We start from the raw sequence: 20,750 nt of genomic DNA on the forward strand, positions 1-20,750 counted from the left end.
GGGGGGAGCGGGTGTCGGGTCTGGTCGGCGGGGAGCAGGATCTGGCCGTGGGAGGAGCCTCATTCACGCAGCCCCAGTGAGGCCATTGGGCCAGGGCTCGGGGCTGCGTGCTTCGGGCCCCTCCCACACAGTTCGGCGCCTGGAGCTACTGCACTTGCGTGCCGACTGTAGCGCGCATGTGCAGAGGTCCCGCCCCCCCACAGCTCGTGCTGACTGCGCCGAGTGCCACAGGACCTGTAAGTAGGTGGAGAATACCGAGGATTTTTTTAGGCGCCGTTTTAGGCGCGAAAAACGGGCACCCAGCTCGGAGGGGCGCCCGTTTTTTTTCTTGTGGAAACTTTGGCCCTATATGTTCATATAATGATGACTTTACTTATTATACCTGATCTTTCCTTCTACTTACCAGACTATGCAGAGGTGATCAGTTGAGAGCCATGCCCTTGGGACCGCTGATGTCTAAGAAATAAAAAGAACTGATCATTTAGTATGCGCACCATTGAAGGCTTTATCAAATGCCTTTCTAAAGCTGCAACATTGCACACTATTCCCCTACCAAGAAATACCCAATGAGCTCAAGAAATTGTCTTGTGGGTAAAGAACAAAGCAATATACTACCACACTGTGGCCTTCTAATAATAGCGAGCAACAGGTTCAAGGTACATGTGGTCAAAGAGCAACTTTCTTACTCAAGAAAAACTAGTAGCAAACCATTCTCATCACAAAATGCCTCACCGGCAGCCTGACAATATGATCGAGGTGCACATCATTTTACTATTGTGGCAGAGAGTCAATGATAAGTGTACAAAAATAATTGTTTTAATAATGTAATGTAACTAAACTAGTAAAGCTATGGTTAGGGAACTAAAATGAAATGGGGAAGGAATAAAGTGAAGCCACTGCTGTGGTCTCCCTTCAATCTCCCATTATTAGCAATATTTTTATGAAAGTCTGAGAAAGTATTGGTGACCAAAAATGTGATTTAACGATACAGACCCACAACAAGAACAGCTTATAAAATGTTGTACATTTCCTGCATCCTTCAATAAAATACACTGTGAAGCTGGAAGATTTTTCCATGTTTCAAACTTAACTGAAATGGAAAATGGTTTTGTGGAACCCATCCCCTGAAACACAAACTACTACTTGTATTTCCAGTCCAGGCACACACACACACTAAAAAAAAAAATCATTTGCGAGCAGATTGATCTCTCTCCATGAGTGAAGACAATCCTGGCATGGGAAAGAGCTGCAACATCTGCAAAGAAAGGTCTATATCCCAGTAAGTCCAATTTAATGGAACTGTTGACTTTTGCCAAAACACCAAGCATGTCATTTAGAATGTGCAAGCCTTCATATACTTTTTCAGTCTCCAGATTTTAACACAAATCATCTCCAAACAAATAACCAAATCTCCACTTGATCTCTGTTGAAATATTTAAAATAAGCGACAGCACAGAAAGCCACACATCCATTGTGCCTCTTCAATGAGAGTTACCGACACTAAACCCATTTCTCTATTTAAAAAAAAAAATTCTTCATTTACATTTGAATCGCTGCTCTAATTTCTGCCTCAATATCCATCTATGGTACTCCATGTCCAGTTGAGGCCTAACCAGTGGTTTATAAACCTTTAGCATAACTTCCTTGCACCACCATAATCTGTAGCCTCATGGCCCAGCACTTCCCTCATTCCTCCATCTCATTGGGCCCAAGTTTCCACAAGAAAAAAAAGTCTCCCCCTCTCCCCCTCCTCCTCTCCTCCCCCCTCTCTCCCTTTCCCCCCTCTCTCCCTTTCCCCCCTCTCTCCCTGTCCCCCCTCTCCCCCTGTCCCCCCTCAGCGGCATGAACGGCTGCAGAATTCTCCCTGGCTGAAGCACTTTCACACAGGTAGGAAGATGGTTTATTTAATCTTTTCTTGGCTTATAAATGTTTATTCAGATTGGATTTATTTGTATAATATTTGTAGAAGTATAAATAAGGATTTATTGTCGAATTTAATGAGTTCCCTTCCCCCCCCCCCCCCCCCCTCGTTCTGGACGCCTAATTTGTAACCTGCGCCTGATTTTTTAATGTGTAGAACAGGTTTTTTCAGTTCTACAAAAATCTTCACTGGCTCCATTCTACTTTAGTTTGGAGTACATTTTCACTGTGGAAACTTTCAAATCAGGCATCAGTGGCCGGACACACCCCCTTTTGAAGAAAAAATTCTGTTCTAAACTAGAACTGTTCTACCTGACTAGAACTGCAGAAAAAAAAGTGGAGAATTGCGATTTCTAAAATAGTCCGTTCTCCACCAGTTGCTCCTAAAAATCAGGCGCGAATCATGTGGAAACTTGGGCCCATAAAGCTGGAAGAGCAACTCCAGTTCTACGCATTCATGAAACAAATTCTTCTGACTTCTCCCCCATCAACAACAAACCAGGCATAAGATCAGGACAAGACTCAACAATCTTAGACCAGTCAACCTAGAAATGTCCTTCTCACTAATATCTGGGGACTGGTGCCCAATGTAGGAGAGCTTTCCTACATACTATTCAAACAACAAACTGACAAAGTCATACTCAAAAAAGATTTATTTGAACCAACATCCCAGACTCCTCCATCACCATTCCTGGGTAATTCTTGGTCGATAGGCAGGATAGCTGTGCCAGAGGTCGCGGCACAATGACAATAATTGGGTGGAAGTCATCAACATTGACTCTGGATCCTATGAAATCTCATGGCTTTAGGTCTACCTACTGCCCTGCCAGAAACAGTTTCTCCTTATATACTCAACCCGAATGCCTCATATTTTTGAACACTTGGGGGAAAAAAAATCTCCGTTAACCTTCTCAGCTCGAAGGAGGGTTTCTCTAGTCCCTCCACATAGTTGAAGTCCCTCATCTCTGGTACCATTCTAGTACATCTCCTCTGCAACGTATCCAAAACTTTGACATTCTTCCTAATGTGTGGTGTTCAGAATTGGACACTACTCCAGTTGAAGCCTAACCAGTGGTTTATAAACGTTTAGCATAACTTCCTTGCACCACCATAATCTGTAGCCTCACAGCCCAGCACTTCCCTCATTCCTCCATCTCATTAAGCTGGGAGAGCAACTCTGGTTCTATGCAGAGTGTATAAAGGCATGCCAGGCACACCTTAGAATGAGGCATCTTCCTTGTTCTCTGCTTAATTTTAAAATAACTGACCTAATTATAAAACGAGGTTATTATTAACAATAAAATTATTATGGAATAAACCAAGACTACAATGAAGTCTGCTGAGCATATAGGTCTAACCTAGGAGAACAAAAATAAAACTACACCCAATATGTATTTTGGGATCTTAAGCACTTAAGGAAAGAGATAAGTCTGTCTAATAAGTTACTGTTGCAACATGAGCTAGCTTCCAGAGCCTGAAAAGTACAATTATCACAGGATGGGGAAAGTGCATAAAGTACTCTTGCATCTTTTAAAAAAATAATCTGCCTCAAAATTTCCATATCTCCTTAAGTTAAGTTTTCTGCACTTTGATAGAGGATTTTCAGACCTGAAAGTTAGATCAGAACTTTCAGAAGGTGGACCAAAAGGCGAATCATGACTATACATAGGAAAACTACCAGATCAACAGAATCAAAGTTGATAAATTTACTGGATTTGTAAAATAACAAACAAGATAAATCTCCTCCAACCTGAACAGACTGTACTAAACTAGTAGACTCCAGTTTGGGACTGTGCAAAAATAACACCGTATAGAATTAAAAGTATTAAGGAAATCCGCTTTAACACATCTCATAAGAAAAACCTCGAAACTGGGAAGTTGGTAAAAGCTACAGTTAAGTCATACATAGTACACAGTACTAGAAACGTGCAGAATTTTGTTTTCAATTTATCACTTCTTTCAACACAGTCCCTGACCAGAAATATTAATGAATTCTACAACGTACTTATTATTCCACAATATACATTATACAATGCAACATTCTTTGAAGATGGCAGTGCTAGAAAACAAAAACAGCATGAATTCACTCCCAATTTTCTTCATTAACTTCTACAGTACTATTGGCTGCCAGTATTCAAACATTTTATGCAGTTGTGAATCCCTTGTATTATTTATTGCTGTTGCTCACTACTATTAGAAAAGTATGGTCATAAAAGCATAAAGAAGTACAAATCCAATCTTATTGTTGTATGAGATTAATTTAACCTTTATACAATGTTAATGCGTTTGGAGTATCAGACATGTACATATACATAGATCCTCAGCAATGTAGCATTAAGGCAACACTAAAATTGGACCAAAGGCACCTTCAAATGATTGAAGAACTGCAGTATAGAGCAACATAAAATAATGGCAAGAAAACTGCACTTCTGCTCAAGATTTGCATCTCCCCTATAGGCCAACAATGTAGCATTGCTAGTGTAAATTAGATTGCCAGAGCATACAGGACTCTTACAACAAAGATGCAAATACCTGTAGCACCAATATGAACATATTACTGCTACCAGTAGCAACTAATACAGAATTTCTTTTTGAAAAAAAAACCTTTACATTACCACAACATTTAGCGTATTATTGTAAAGGCCCAAGCTTGGCACAATGGTCAGACCAGACCGGACTTGGTAATCACGGAAACCACCTCCCACCGAGAGAATGGTGATGTTTCTTAAGTCTTTTTCCTTCAGAATCCAGTGATTGTTCACAGTGGTGTAAAAGTCTACAAGAATGAATGTTTCCATTAATTAAAAGTCCATTTAACACACTTGACACTACATTTTTCCCTAATTAGTTAAAACCTCTGAAAAAGGCAGTGACATGCAACATCCATGGTTCCATAAATTAGCCTCTCGACTTAGTCTAATACTTAACCTCTGACTGGATCTCATAGCAAATGCCACAAAACACCAATGCAAACTCTGATATTGGTCCTACACTTATTACATAATGAACTAAAAATGATACAAAGAGACACAAACACATTAAAACAATACGACACGAAATTAGCCAATTCTACAAATCGGCTGCAGTGTTCGCCTATAAGAAAAACTTGCATTTATATAGCGCCTATCAATTCAGCACAGCCCAAAGCACTTTACAGCCAATTAAGTACGTTTAAAGTGTAGTCACTGTTGTAATGCAGGAAATGCAGCAGTCAATATGCGCACAGCAAACTCCCACAAACAGCAATGAAATAATGACTAGATAATCAGTTTTAGGTGTTATTTGACGGATAAATATTGGCAAGAATACCAGGAGAACGCCCCTGCTCCTCTTCGAATAGTGTTGTGGGATCTTTTATGTTCACCTGAGGGGGCAAACAGGGTGTCTGTTTATCTCTCATCTGAATGTGGCACTGCCAACAGTGCAGCATCCTTTGATTCTGCACTGAAGTGTCAGCTTACATACATGCTCAATTCTCTGTTGTGGGGCTTTAACCCTACAATCAGATGGACAGCCGAGAGTGCTACCACTGAGCTGCACTTCAAAAGGTAATTCATTGGTTGTGAAGCAATTGGGCCATCCTGTTGACATGAAAGGTGCTCTATCAATGAAAGTTCTTTATTACTTGATCTACTCGATATCCTTTCACTACTCAATACTATTCCTTATCTACCCTTGACGGTGCCAAGTACTATTCCTTACCTACCCTTGACAGTGCCAAAATCTGCAATTCCTCCCTTTCTCTACTATCACTAGCCAGCATTACAATGTCCACCTAATGTGATTTCTCTCCATCCCAGATATGTAGCATCGCTATTTTAAATAATCACGCAAAATTTAACAAAGACAAAATATTGTTTTATAGGATCAAGATCACAGAATATATATACACAATTGGGTCTGCCAAACAGAGAGCAACACTTCTGGACAAATTTTCAATATACTGCACAAACATCATTTTATAGCATCCATGCCTCAATTTACTTAAATATCTCGGCAAGAAAAATATTTCTGATGACATACAAATGTGGGTTCAAGCACTACTTAAACATCAAGACCAGCATAAGCTATGCAAAAATGGAGGTGGTTGTCCTTTATTTTTACTACAAAGAACAGTAGCTCCTGTACTATTAAATTTCCTTTCTATTTTCTCCATTTGTTTTTCCTACATATGCAGGAGTTCAAACATACCAACAAAATGTCTGAAAACAACAGAATCCGTTACACATTTTTCCAAATTCTCATTCCTCTGCATACAGAGTAACAATCCAAGATTATAACATTTATTAAATCTCCCATTTCTATCTCACGTTCGCTTCACGTTTTTTGTTTATCTTGTTACTTTTCTTGCTCTCTCCCTTCAATGTCACTGCTGTCTGAATAAAAAAAAAGATATGGCCCTAAACACAAAGCAATTTATTGTAGGAAGCATACATTACTAAACTCGCCATGTCCTCTATAATACTGCAGTGACCTAACTACTGAATGATGTGCTACCATTTGAGGTGCCAGTTTGAGACAATAAAAAGTTGTTAAAATTAATTTCACAGATCTGGTACACTAACTCCTGGGCCTACCTGCTATGATACCTCTGAACACTAATAAGGGAAAGCTTAGGGTTTTCCCCTGATCACAGAATGTCAGTACATCCCATGAAAGTGGTGGCAGGACAATCCCCTCCAGCAGTCAATGCTAACTAAGGCAGTATGGAAGATAGTACAGTTGAAGAAATTAATCTGTAGCATGTCTGCTCCACACCATCTAAACCGGGTAACTGTCAAATTCTTAGTGACAGAATTAAAACTCGTCACACACGGACAGCGAGTGAGCACAGCAGTCCAGTGTTTTACACTACCCCAATCAATCACTCAGCAAAACTCTCAAATTCATTATTATACCTTGTACACCATGAATGCAGTGTACATCATGTTACCAAAAAAAAATTAAAATAGTTTGAGAAAAACTGATTTCAATAAATCCTTCCCTTGTAGAAATGGCAGAATCGAATTTGGACCAGCAAAGCTTTATGAATGAGAAACCATTTCTACATCTCCGTGATCACTTCAGGTATCCAGACTTACCCAAGAGGTAGCTGTCCAGTAATAGGACTGGTGCAACATGAGGCGTGGCTTGAGTTATAATAAGACTTATCAGTATAGGTTTAAAGTTGGGTAAAGTGAATAATGCTCGAGCAACGATGCCACCCATTGAATGACCCACAATAGCAACACTGCTGGGTGCAACTTTTTGATCCTATGGACATAAACAGATCAAAATTAACACCTTCGTAAACATTTTGGGTAAATGCCCTTTGGGAAAAATAGATGACACAAATGCAGCTTTATTGAACTCTGATATTGGTCTTACACTTACTGCATAATAAACTAAAAATGATAGACGCAAATAAACATAAAAACAATACGAGACACAAAACTAGCCAATTCTACAATAGGCTGCAGTGTTTGCCTACAACAAAGATGACTCGCATTTATATAGCACCTTTCATCAATTCAGGGCATCCCAAAGCACTTTACAGCCAATGAAGTACTTTTGAAGTGTAGTCACTGTTGTAATGTCGGAAACACAGCAGTCATTATGCACACAGCAAGCTCCCACAAAGAGCAATGAGATAATGACCAGATAATCAGTTTTAAGTGTTCATTGAGGGATAAATATTGGCAAGGATACCCGAACGCCCTTGCTCCTCTTCGACTATCATAGAATCATAGAAGTTTACAGCACGGAGGCCGCCATTTTGGGCATCGTGTCCGTTCTGGCCGACCAAGAGCTATCCAGCCTAATCCCACATTCCAGCTCTTGGTCCAGAACCCTGTAGGTTAGGATTGGTTATCTAATAGAAAACATTCGAGATAAATGGGTCATTTTCCAGTTGGCAAATAGTGACTAATGGGGTGACGCAGGGATCGGCACTGGGTCTTCAACTATTTACAATCTATATTAATGACTTGGATGAGGGACCGAGTGTAATGTGGCCAAGTTTGTTGATGATACAAAGATGGGTGGCAAAGCAAATTGTGAAGAGGACAAAAAACCTGCAAAGGGATACAGGCAGGTTAAGTGAGTGGGCAAAAATTTGGCAGATGGAGTATAATGTGGGAAAATGTGACTTTATCCACTTTGGCAGAAATAATAGAAAAGCAAATTATAATTTAAATGGAGAAAAATTGCAAGTGCTGCAGTACAGAGACACCTGGGGGTCCTTATGCATGAAACACAAAAAAGTTAGTATGCAGGTGCAGCAAGTAATCAGGAAGGCAAATGGAATGTTGGCCTTTATTGCAAGGGGGGAATAGAGTATAAAAGCAGAGAAGTCCTGCTACAACTGTACAGGGCATTGGTGAGGACACAGCTGGAGTACGGAGTATAGTTTTGGTCTCTGTGTTTAAGAAAGGATATACTTGCATTGGAGGCTGTTCTGAGAAGGTTCACTCGGTTAATTCCAGAGATGAGGGGGTTGACTTATGAGGATAGGTTGAGCCTATACACATTGGCGCTCAGAAGAATGAGAGGTGATCTTATTGAAACTTATAAGATAGTGAGGGGGCTCAACTAGGTGGATGCAGAGGACATTTCCACTCATAGGGGACACTAAAACTAGGGGACATAGTCTTAGAATAAGGGGCCGCCCATTTAAAACTGAGATGAGAAGAAATTTCTTGAGGGTTGCAAATCTATGGAATTATCTGCCCCAGAGAGCTGGAGGCTGGGTCATTGAATATATTTAAGGCAGAGATAGGCAGACTTTTGAGCGATAAGGGAATAAAGGGTTAATGGGGAACAGGCATGGAAGTGGAGCTGAGTCCAAGATCAGATCAGCCATGATCTTATTGAAAGGCGGAGCAGGCTCGTGGGGCCAAATGGCCTGCTCCTGTTTCTTATGTTTCAGCACTTTAAGCACATCCAAGTATTTTTTAAATGTGGTGAGTGTTTCTGCCTCTACCACCTTTTCAAGCAGTGAGTTCCAGATCCCCATAACACTACAAGTGAAGAACTTTTCCCTCATATCTCCTCTCAACCTCCCCCGAATTACTTTAAATCTATTTCCCCTGGTTGTTGACCCCTCCCCGCCAAGGGAAACCGTGCTTCCTATCCACTCGATCCAGGCCACTCAATTTTGTACACCTCAAATCAGGTCTCCCTTCAGACCCAGCATCTCCAATCTTTCCTCAGCCAAAAGCCTCCAGTCCAGGCAACATTCTTGTAAATCTCCTCTGCACCCTTTCCAGTGCAATCACATCTTTCCTGTAATGTGGTGACCAGAATTGCACATAGTACTCCAGCTGCAGCCTAACCAGTGTTTTATGCAGTTCAAGCATAACGTCCCTGCTCTTGTATTCCATGCATCAACTAATAAAGGCAAGTATTCCATATGCTGTCTTAACCACCTTATCTACCTGGCCTGCTACCTTTAGGGATCTGTAGACCTGCACTCCAAGGTCCCTTTGTTCCTCTATACTTTTCAATGTCATACCATTTAATGTGTATTCCCTTGCCTTGTTAGACCACCTCAAATGAATTAGCCCTCACTTATCCGGATTGAATTCCATTTGCCACTGTTCCACCCACCTGACCAGTACATTGATATCTTCCTGCAATCCGCAGCTTTCTTCAAGTGGTGTGGGATCTTTTATGTCCACTTGAGGGGACAGGCAGGGCCTCTGTTTAGCTCTCATCCGAAAAACGGCATCACAGACTGTGCAGCACTCCCTTGGCTCCACACTGAAGTGTCAGCCGACATTATGTTCTCAATTCTCTGGAGTGGGGCTTCAACCAACGACTATCAGATTAAGAGCCAAGAGTGCTACCACTGAACTAAAGTTCAACGGTTGTGAAGCAATTTGGGCCATCCTGCTGACATGAAAGGAGCTATATCAATGCAAATTCTTTCTTACTTGATCTACTCAATATCCTTTCACTACTCTTGACGGTGTCAAAATCTGCAAATCTTCCCTTTCTCTACTCTTGCACTACCCAGTATTACAATGTCAACCTAACGTAGTTTCTCACTTCATCCCACAGCAATGGAGCATTGCTATTTTAAACAATATTTACACAAAATATAACAAAGACAACATTGTTTTACAGGATCAAGGCCACAGAATATACAATTGGGTCTGCCAAACACAGAGCAACACATCCAGGACAACATCTTCAATACAATGCACAATCATTTTATACACACATTTTGGAGTATGAAGATAGCTGTTTACATGCACAGGCTAGATTACTCATTCTTTGTATTAAACATTCCAGGTACACACTGTTCATAGGGATAAGTGGATTTCCTATAGATATGCTCATAATGAGGCAGAGAATATGACAAAGGTTTGTGAGCAATGTGGTGAAAGTCAATGAAGTAAGCGGATCGTCATAAAATAAGTAATGAGAGGTAAAGTGTTTCTTGATTGAAATTTCCCACGAACTAGCCAATATGGAAAGTGAAATTATTTGTGAGTAAGAATTTTTATATATACACAAGTAGCCTTCCATGGCACTGCTCATGATAAATCAGATGATATGCTGTTTTATAATGTATTGGCACAACATAAAGCACAATGTATTATTCTGCTCCCAAGGTGAAGCTTGGTTTAGCTGGCCTCTCCATTTTAAAGCCAGAAAGTTTGCTGTACAAGTAAGCACAGCCTAAAGACACTCGGAGTTTAATTGTTGTTAGGAAACCTTGCAGAATGGAATGAGCAGTTTCAGGTTGCAGATAAGATGTACCATTTTAAAAGACTGCTTTGCACATGTAACAGAGTGGAATGTCTATGCGCTAACACACGATTTTAATAAACAGATTACTAGCTGATCTGTTGCTCCTGATAGTGCTGAAAACGTCAGATCAATTTGCATGGTTTCTTTCCCCGTTACCTCAAACCTTCTCAGATTTTCTGAAGAAGAGTCAGGAAATAACTGGTGTCTTTCGGTCAGAGTAGTTTTTCTAAAATCATTTAATTGTGATATGTTGGTGTTTGTTTATCATGTGGTGGACATTTTCAAAACAAAACAGGCATTTTTACTTGATCAAGTAAAACTAATGATTAAGAAATCTTTAGAAAGTTGCTTGCAACTTGGTTTGGAACTTAATTGTTTTAATAGACACCTATAAACCATAATTTGAACTTCAACCATAAAAAAATCTTACAAGAGGAATAATATATATTGCACATGGGAGTCAGTCGTAACAAACTGCAACAGGCAAGAGTTTGTTACAAAACACTGGAAAAATATGCAAGTGAAGGCAGAGACACAAACACACTGGCATTGCAAGTTGAAAAGATGATTTGTTTTGCCAAATTACCAAACTAGATAGCAACATTTTCTGAACTGGCTCGTGAGTGGAATTTTCCAGATCCAGTAAAACCATTACAACATCTGAAACCTGGATATCCTGCAGAGGGTGTACTTTCAATGCCATGTGTGTATATTATAGATAGGAGAAATCTACTTCTGTCAAGCTACTTAATGACAGAGGCTCATTTGTAAACCATTTTAATGTGCAATTAAAAAGACATGACCTTAAAGTCAATCCCTCAAGTACAACAAACAATGTCACAAGCAAAGCAAAGTCCATTTTTTTGGTTTGGTAATTTTGTGACCATGGGAGGTGAATAAAGTTGATCTTGTGCAATGGGGAAAGCTACAAAATCAACGACTTTGATTAAACACTTCTAATGTAAAAAAAATCCAATCTAATACTAGGGGTGTGCTATAGATCACCAGATCAGCATAACATTTGTTCTATGAAGAAATAGAAAGCATATGTGCAAAAAGGAAAGTTATTTTAATGGAAGAACTCAATCAGTCTAATATAAACTGGGAAAACCCAAAAGGTAGAGTTTCTGCTTTGGGCACAATGGGGAAATTATGCCCAAAATGTGCCTGAAATTGTGCTGGTTCAGTTAGGCTCCAAGTTTCTGCTAAAATTCATTTGCATAATCACAAACGTAAAATCTTTCATGAACCAGTGCAATCAGGGCAGCATAATAAAACAATTGTTTCTTTTCATTGAAAAGTATTCCCTAATGTATTAAAGCATGGTAACCTGGTACAATTTTATTAACACAGACAAAAATTATTAAAAATACCCCACCTGCGAGTAACTTGAATTAAAATCACTGAAAATGACTTTAAAAAACTATACTGAGCCATTTACTAGTTTCATTGGTGTACACTAGTCAGTTTCTTAGTAAAGTAAATATCTTTTGAAGTGAAGAAACATTTAAAACGTGCCTACTGGTGCCTGTGTACCCAAGAAACTGAGCGCAACTTGAAGAGCCTTCCCGAACCATGTAATCGGTGGAATTTTGTCACTCCAACACGAGGGCATGGCCAGTTTTGTGGCCCTAGCCTGATGTGGCCGAATTGAATCTTGAACCAGCGTAAAAAAGATGGCAGAAAACACGAGCGCAAGTGGTTTTGGGCGTAACTCACTTGACAGCGAGATTGTTCCCACTGGTCAATAAAATAGCAGCAAAAGTGCACAAATTTAAGCTAATCACAAAGGATTAAAGGAAAATTTAGAAAAAAAAAATTTGGGGCGAAATTGGTCAAAGCCAGCATCACAAAACAGGTTTATAGCAAATCGACAGCCCTTTTCACACTGCACTCGATTTTCTTCCCAATGGAATTCAACGTTGATTCACTATCAGCAGTTTTACACTTCTGTCGTTGACCAATTTTACCCTCATGTCTGAAAAAGTGGTTCGGATTTGAATTTTCTACCATACACCATAGCTGAAGCAGAGTCCATAAATCCTTTTAAAAAGGGAAGTAGACAGTTGCTTGAAAATGACAAATATTTAATATGGGAAGTGCGCAGCAGAATGGAACTTGACCAGGTGGCTCACGTAGAGAAATACACCCACATGGACTTGATAGTCCAAATGGACTGTTTCTGTGCTGTACAATTCTATGATCTATAGGAGTAAGAACCGAATTTGAAATAAGCTCCAGGATGAGTAATGCTGACAGTTTTTTTTAAACCTCATCAGTAAAGTATTTTGAAAGGATATACTGTATCTTGTTCCAATCTTACCTTGTAAAGTTTAAGAATGACCTTTAAACATGCATGCACAAACTTGGTTTGCTTTTCCAGGCTTCCACCGTAAAGTGCAACAAGCTCCTCATTAAAATCAATGCTAAAAAAATCGAAGTGGAATTTGTTATGAATGTTCTCAGCTTTCCTCAGTGCAACAGAGCCCAGGGAACGAACTGAAACACAAGACCAAAACAAAAAGGATTTGTAAAAATTCATATGAAACAAATAATAAGTTTCAAACTAGATTATTTTGATCCATTTACAAGATTCTTTAGTGTACACATATTAAAAGTTGTGTTTACTCTGCCATTCAGCTACTTTGTAAACCTTTCTTGAAGCTCAGACTGTGCAGTCATTATGTGCAGGGATGAGAATGAAAATAAGTTCTTCTTTAAAAATGTACCTTGTCTGTAACTCCCAGCATTTCCAGGAAGAAACAAAATAGGGATTCCTGTGACTTTTAGATCCTTGTGTGCTTCAGCAGAGTCTCCCTCTCTATAAAGATACAGGCCATAACTTGGGTACTTACTGGAAAGCTTCCTTGGAAGCTTGATTTTCTGTTCAGAGAAGAGAAAAATTAATTGGGGATATAACAAGTTTTAGATCATAAAATACAATGACTTCAAAATAAAGTGCTCCCATTTTAGCCTTGTCCATATAAACATATACAATACACAATTTCACAATGATGCAAATAACCAACAGTTTGGGGATCAATTGATTTAATAACTAGGATATACACAACATGCCCATAATCAGAAATTAAATCTAAAATGTTTTCTGCATTACTGGAAGGCTGCAAGGTGTCAAAAGGTTAAGTCATAAACAGGAAATTCGAAAATGAATTGAGTTTACAAATGGGTGGTCTGGTAAGCAGATGTGAGAATTGCTTCTACCCATACCCATCCTCTGTTGAAGGCAATAACTCATGCAGAGCAGCACAAGGCCTCCAGACATTTTTAAGTGCTCACATGAATAGTGGCAGTGAATTATGGGCACCATCACAGGCAAGCCTGATTGCACCTTCCAACAGATATCTATATAAACCACACTTTCAGCAACAAGAACCTGAAACTCTGTTGATTGTTCTTGGGATTACTAGGCCAACTGTAGAAACAAAAACATAGTTTTAAACACAAAACTGTTAAGTAAACTTTGTATTGAAGTCTATCTTTAATCACTTGATTAAACTTGAAAGGGTCTGCAGTTTCTTTTTTTAAACAAACATGTAAAGAATATCTAACCCAGTCCTTTAAATTTTTAAATATAGACAATGTAAAATCAGCTTCTTGGACCATGCAAGGTCAGGCAGTGATAGCCCCACAGCAAGTCCATTATTCCAATCTGCAGTAAACAATCTGTTAAATGATTTGTTTTCTGTATATTGCTGAGATAGAAAATGCACTAAACATCCAATCTGTTACAGTAATATGAACTTCAAACACACTGATGCAGCAAATTCTAGATTTCACCACCAACCAAGAACTTTCCACCAGTGTCGAGCTTTAACCAGCAATTACACAATAACTCACGCATGCTAATTCAATCATTTTTGTGCTAAAATTTGAATTAATAAGTAAATGAGTAGAAATTTAGTGCTCAAAATTGTAAATTACATCTGAAAATTTGAAAGCAAAGTTAAATTAAGAGTAGCCTATATTTTATATAATATGGATGAATCACGGGCATGGACAAGTCCCATTCACCCATCACCCCTATGCTCGCTGACCTACATTGGCTCCCAGTTAAGCAGTGCCTCGAGTTTAAAATTCTCATCCTTGTTTTCAAATCTCTCGGTGGCCTCGCCCCTCCCCATCTCTAACTTCCTCCAGCCCTACAACCGTCCGAGATATCTGCACTCCTCCAATCCAGGCCTCTCAAGCATCTCCGATTTTAAATCGCTCCACCATCAGCAGCCATGCCTTCAGCTGCCTAGGCCCCAAACTCGAATTCCCTCCCTAAACCTCTCAGCCTCTCTTTCCTCCTTTAAGACACTCCTTAAAATCTACCTCTTTGATCATGCTTTTGAATATCTGCCTGAATATCTTCTCATGTGGCTCGGTGTCAAATTTGGGTGAATAACATTCCTATGAAACACCTTGGAATGTTTTGTTACATTAAAAGGTGCTATATAAATGCAAGCTGTTGTTGTATAATCAAGTTATTTGGTCACCCGAGATGTCCTCGCCCCATTTCATTTAACCTTGTGTTATTCTTCTTTCCATCCTCCTTCAAACATTTATGTAATTCCCTGAAAGATTGTGACCGACTTGGCATCAATACATAGCGCTGGTAAAATTTCTTCTATACTCCACCTATTTGGTGCTAGTCCTAAATTTAAGCCTCTGTCAATTTGCCACTCAATGGAAATCATCAGTTTTCCCTTCTCAAACCTTTGATATTTTGAACACTTGCATTCCCGTTAACCTTCTCAGCTCCACTGAATACAGAAATAGTTCCCCCCATCACCACCACAAGTGTCTCATTGGACCCAAGTTTCAGCTCGAGTTGCTCCTATTTTTTTTGGAGCAACGAGTTTAATACGGAGTATCTTAGAAATCGCAATTCTCGGCATTTAGTTTGCTCTACTTCTAGTTAGTTAGAAGTTTTGTTTTAGTAGGTTTTTTTTTAAACCCAGAAGGGGACGTTACCAGTCACTTACGCCTGTTTTGTAAGTTTAGGCAGCGAAAAGGTACTCCAAACTAAGAACGGAGTAAGTATCGATTTTTGTACGCTCAGAAAAACCTTGCCTACACTTTATAAATTAGGTGCAGGTAGCAAGAGATGGGGGTGGGGAGAAAGGGACGTTAGAGGGAAGTTAGGGGATTTTACAAAGCATTAAACACTTCACTTTTACCAATAAAGAGTCATCAATAAATGATAAATAAAATCAATAAATCAACCAATAAAAATCAAAAAAAAAAATTTTTAAATATCAATAAATAAAAAATTAAAAGTTTCTACTCACCTACTGCAACACCGGGAGCCCTCCCAACAGCCTGCTGAAGAGCTGTTCAGGCGGGCCCCGCCCCCGACAAGATGCCGGTTGGGCGGGGCCCGCCCCCGACGAGGAGTTCGGGCAGGGCCCGCCCTTGCGAGATGCCGGCTGGGCAGGCCCCGCCGCCGAGGAGGTGCCGGTTGGGCAGGCAGGCCACTCGGCCCGGGATGGGGCGATGTCCCTTCGGCTAGGGATAGGGTAGTCGCACGGAGTCAGGACTCACTGGGAGGGCCAGGAGCTACTGCGCGCACACACAGCTGCCGGCACTCTTTTTGGCGCAGGGCTGTAGCTCTGCCCCCAGCAGCTCCTGCTGCGCCGCGCTGAGCTGCAAACGGGCCTAGATATCGGAGAATCGCGAGGTAAGTATTTGGCGCTTTTTCAGTTCTAGAAATTAGGCGGGCCTCTCCGAGATGCACCGTTCTACCGGGAATCCGAAATTCGGGTCCATTGTAACTATAGCTTCTCATTCCCATTAGCCTAATGAATCTACACAGCAGCTTGTAATGACTTCAATATCCTTTATATCATCGATACCCACAACCATACACATTACTTCAACTGTGATCTAATATAGCTGTGATCTACTAATGTCTTGTGCAGATTCATAATCATCTCCTTACTTGTATATTCAAAGCCATTATATGTAAATCCAGAATCCCACTTGCCTTTTTCACATCTGCATTTCCTGTTTTTAAAGATCTGCATCTCTAGAACTGTTTCTCCACTCCACTGAGAATGTTATCATTTAACATACATGTCCATTGTTTTTACTTATCTCAGGACACATCACTTCACATGTGTGTTGAACTGCACTTGACAAATCTGAATTCCTTTTAACACACGATTCCTAACTTGGAACCATAAGCAAATTGAAATGATATTCCCTCTGAATCCCTGACTAAATCATTAAGAGATGGCCCAACACAAATCACTAGGAACACCATCAGCTAAATATTTGTAGCTCTCTGCTTTATATTCTTAAACCAACCTTAATTTTCACTTTATCAAACTTTTTTTGAAAATAAATGTCAAATTACAGCTGCCTTGAGGGTTAGAAAGCTACAACACAACTGAGGGATTAAGCTGAATCAAAAACCATGAGTAGAAGCCCTAGACAATTTTATATGAACATTCTTTGATAAAAAAAAACTACACAAGAGTGTATCTGCATCATTTGCACTACGTTGTCATTTAAGATCCTACTTCTACTGCTAAATCTTTCCCTTCAAGTTCAAATGAAATGAATACATGAGTAAGAACAAAGAGGGCGCACAACCACTAAAATTATGAACACCAACAGTCACGACCACTGATAAAGTTTGTTTTTGTACTATACACATATGAATAATTATCTTGTATAAAAAATATTAAGTGACATAAATGCATCTGCTGCACTGGAGAAACTGAGGTCTACCATGATGATTCAAAGACCTTTGTTGTCGGGGTGGAGTGTGAGGGAAGAGATGGGAAATAGTTAAAATAGGCTTCAGTTTCAGACTGGGATTGCCACTCATTTTCGACCAATCTTATTTTTGAGTGGACAGTTAAATGAAGATAGAACATCAAAATCTTATTTATAAAGTAGGTAATTTTCTTCTACCTTATAATTTGGAGGCATTAATTCTTAATGTGCATCAGCTGCAAAACAATCAGAACTCAAGTTATCACACCCCAACCTAGTTTTCGGCTTAGCAAAAGGATGCAACTTTATCAAAGACTTATTGGTTCAGATACAGCATTTTTAAATGTGGGAGGACAACTCAATTTGGCTGTAAATAAAAATCATATAGGAGCCCTAGCTTTTATAAACAGAGTATGAATGCAAAGAGGTGAAGCTAAATCTAAAGAAATAATTGTCAAGACCAGAGGAAGAAGTGGGTTCAATTCAGGGCACATAACATCCTTCCTGAAGTAAAGGCCATGGAAATGACATGGACGAGATTCCCTAAAATGATACTTGGGAGAGGCTTTCGCTATGAGCAAAAAGTGGAGAAACTGGGCTCATTTCACTGGAACAAAAGTTAAGATGCCACCAGATACAAGTGTTCAAAATTGAGGGGTTTTGGTAACTAAAAAGAGCACAAATTTATCAAAAGATGAAAAGATGGATAATTTTATTTTAACCAGAGTGCTCTTGGGATGAGACAAGAAAGCAACGGTGGGAGGAAAAAAAACACAGTAACTTTAAGGTACATTTAAATTAAGTATGGAAAAGAGCAGAGAAATGAGAGCCCGGCCAGCATGATGGTCCAAATGGCCTCCTTCTGTGCAATAAATTTCAATGATTTTAACAGTGTAGGGGCAGTGTGGCGACGATCCTCGAATAGTGGGAGGAAAGATGGCCAGGTGCCAAACAGACAGGTAATACTGAATTTCATGTACTGTCTAAAAACAGAACCATTAAAATAGAAAGTTTATTGGAATCCCGTCTCCCAAAATGTCACCAAAATAATAAAAACCCTTGGCAAAACACTTCGTACAGAGCAAACTTGTATAGGCAGGACCCCAGTGGCCTGTTGCACTGTCAGGCTGGGAACTACTTGCAGCTTTATTCTCTGCAGACACGAGAGCTCTCCAGGCACTTTCATTCGGCTGCCGGGACTGGAGCAACTTACAAGATATTCTGGGTACTCGAACATGAAGGTCATACTGCACTTGTTCTCTTCATACACAAACAACACGTCCCATATTCCGAGACTCACAAAAGCCAACAGCAAGCCCTGCACTATTGTAGGCAACCACCTCATCCTTCCGCCAGGCATCACCACGCTCCTGACTCACACGGCGCCACCTAACCTGCAATCACCGGGCGGGGGAAGCGTCACACTGATTGGCGGAGGATGGTGTCCATCAACAGTGGTGAACCCAGGCTTGTCCAATCACAACTAGCAACGTGAGGCGTTCAGTTCAGTTATCACGGTAGGATGACTTCACAAGGACGCGTTGCGATCTCATTCGACGTGTTGTCGTCAAAGGGGCACGGCCTCCCCCTCGGTCCGCCATATTGATAAGGTTACCAGATGGTTAAAGCAATCAGCAAGTCTTTATTGTCAGCAAAGCTCAACCTTTCAATATAAATAACATTAAGAGTAATTCTGGACTTGTACAAAGCTGAAAAATTGTACTGATTCAAATGAACAGATTAGGTGAATTTAGGGTTGCCAACTCTGCTTTGATGTTTTTGGGAGATTTAATCTGATCATGTGTCATTCAATCACATGGCAGTCGATCACATGAAATTTGCCCATTGTTTGAGTGTCTCAGTATCACAAAGCCCTGGTTAAAATATTTGACTTTTTTTATCATGAAATGAAAAGCATCATTTATAAATCAAAGAAAGATCACGAAAGAATAGAAAGATATAGTAATCTTTAAATGAAGATTTAAACATTAAACATTCTGTGATGATTCTACAGTATCAACCATAATGAGAACTACAAGGTAAATACCACTGATTCATCAATATAAGTAACATAAAATCATACAAATTTACAGCACATAAGGTCATTTGGCCCAAATGGAGAAAGTGCTGCAGTACAGTGGGACCTGGGGGTACTTGTGCATGAAACACAAAAGGATAGTATGCAGGTACAGCAAGTGATCAGGAAGGCCAATGGAATCTTGGCCTTTATTGCAAAGGGGATGGAGTATAAAAGCAGGGAAGCCTTGCTACAGTTGTATAGGGTATTGGTGAGGCCACACCTGGAATACTGCATGCAGTTTTGGTTTCCATATTTACGAAAGGATATACTTGCTTTGGAGGCAGTTCAGAGAAGGTTCATAAGGTTGATTCCAGAGATGAGGGGGTTGACTTATGAGAAAAGGTTTAGGTTGGGCCTCTACGCATTGAAATTCAGAGAGTGAGAGGTGATCTTAACGAAACGTATAAGATTATGAGGGGGCTTGACAAGATCGATGCAGAGAGGATGTTTCCACTGATGGGGGAGACTAGAACTAGAGGGCATAATCTTAGAATAAGGGGCCGTCCATTTAAAACTGAGGAGGAGAAATTTCTTTTCTCAGAAGTTTGTGGATCTGTGGAATTCGCTGCCTCAGAGAGCTGTGGAAGTTGGGACACTGAATAAATTTAAGACAGAAATAGACAGTTTCTTAAACAATAAGGGAATAAGGAGTTATGGAGAGTGTCATATATGTACTTTTGGGATCACTAGCCACTAGGTGGCATCACTGTGTGCAGCCCAAGTATAAAAGGCCAGCCATTTTGTATATTGGTCACTTTGGGCCTTAATAAAGCAGAGCCAAGGTCATACCTCGGAGTTAAACAGTACTCAATCTAACAGTTATTGCATACACAACATTTGGCGACGAGGCAACAGGAACCTTTGCATGCAAAAATGAACACAATTGGATTGTTCGAGCGATTCGTGGAAGCAGAAGATTGGCCAGGCTTTGTGAGCCATTTGAGCCAGTTCTTCATGGCCAACAAAATGGAGGAGATCGACAACAGAGATCGGTGCCGGGCGGTGTTCCTCACGGTTTGGGTCCAAAAATTACGATCTGATAAAGAACCTACTCCTGCCTATGAGTCCAACAGAGAAGACGTATGAAGAATTGTGTACACTGGTACAGGACCACCTTAAGCCAGACGAAGGCATCATCATCTCGAGATACAGATTTTGCATGCATGTTCGCTCAGAGGGCCAGAATGCGGCGAAATTTGTTGCCGACCTGAGATGTCTAGCGAGATCGTGTAAGTTCTGGGCTATGTTGGCTGACATGCTGCGGTACTTCTTCCTAATCGGCATCAAC

General features: G+C 40.1%; 1 protein-coding gene across 1 annotated transcript in view; it reads right to left on the reverse strand.

The window, feature by feature from the left end:
* pgap1 (post-GPI attachment to proteins inositol deacylase 1) overlaps positions 1-18,746 on the reverse strand; it is a 176,572-nt gene extending 157,826 nt beyond the window's left edge. Inside the window, exons 1-6 of the mRNA XM_070873735.1 lie at positions 18,596-18,746; positions 13,386-13,539; positions 12,980-13,155; positions 7,002-7,173; positions 4,536-4,696; positions 404-456 (exon numbers count right to left, since the gene is read on the reverse strand). Of these exons, the coding sequence (XP_070729836.1) occupies positions 404-456; positions 4,536-4,696; positions 7,002-7,173; positions 12,980-13,155; positions 13,386-13,539; positions 18,596-18,742 (863 nt within the window). The 5' untranslated portion in view covers positions 18,743-18,746. The remainder of the gene's footprint in view (positions 1-403; positions 457-4,535; positions 4,697-7,001; positions 7,174-12,979; positions 13,156-13,385; positions 13,540-18,595) is intronic.
* Positions 18,747-20,750: the final 2,004 nt, after the last annotated feature.

The sequence above is a fragment of the Pristiophorus japonicus genome, chromosome 3 (genome assembly GCF_044704955.1).
Source record: "Pristiophorus japonicus isolate sPriJap1 chromosome 3, sPriJap1.hap1, whole genome shotgun sequence".
NCBI classification, from domain to species: Eukaryota; Metazoa; Chordata; class Chondrichthyes; family Pristiophoridae; genus Pristiophorus; species Pristiophorus japonicus.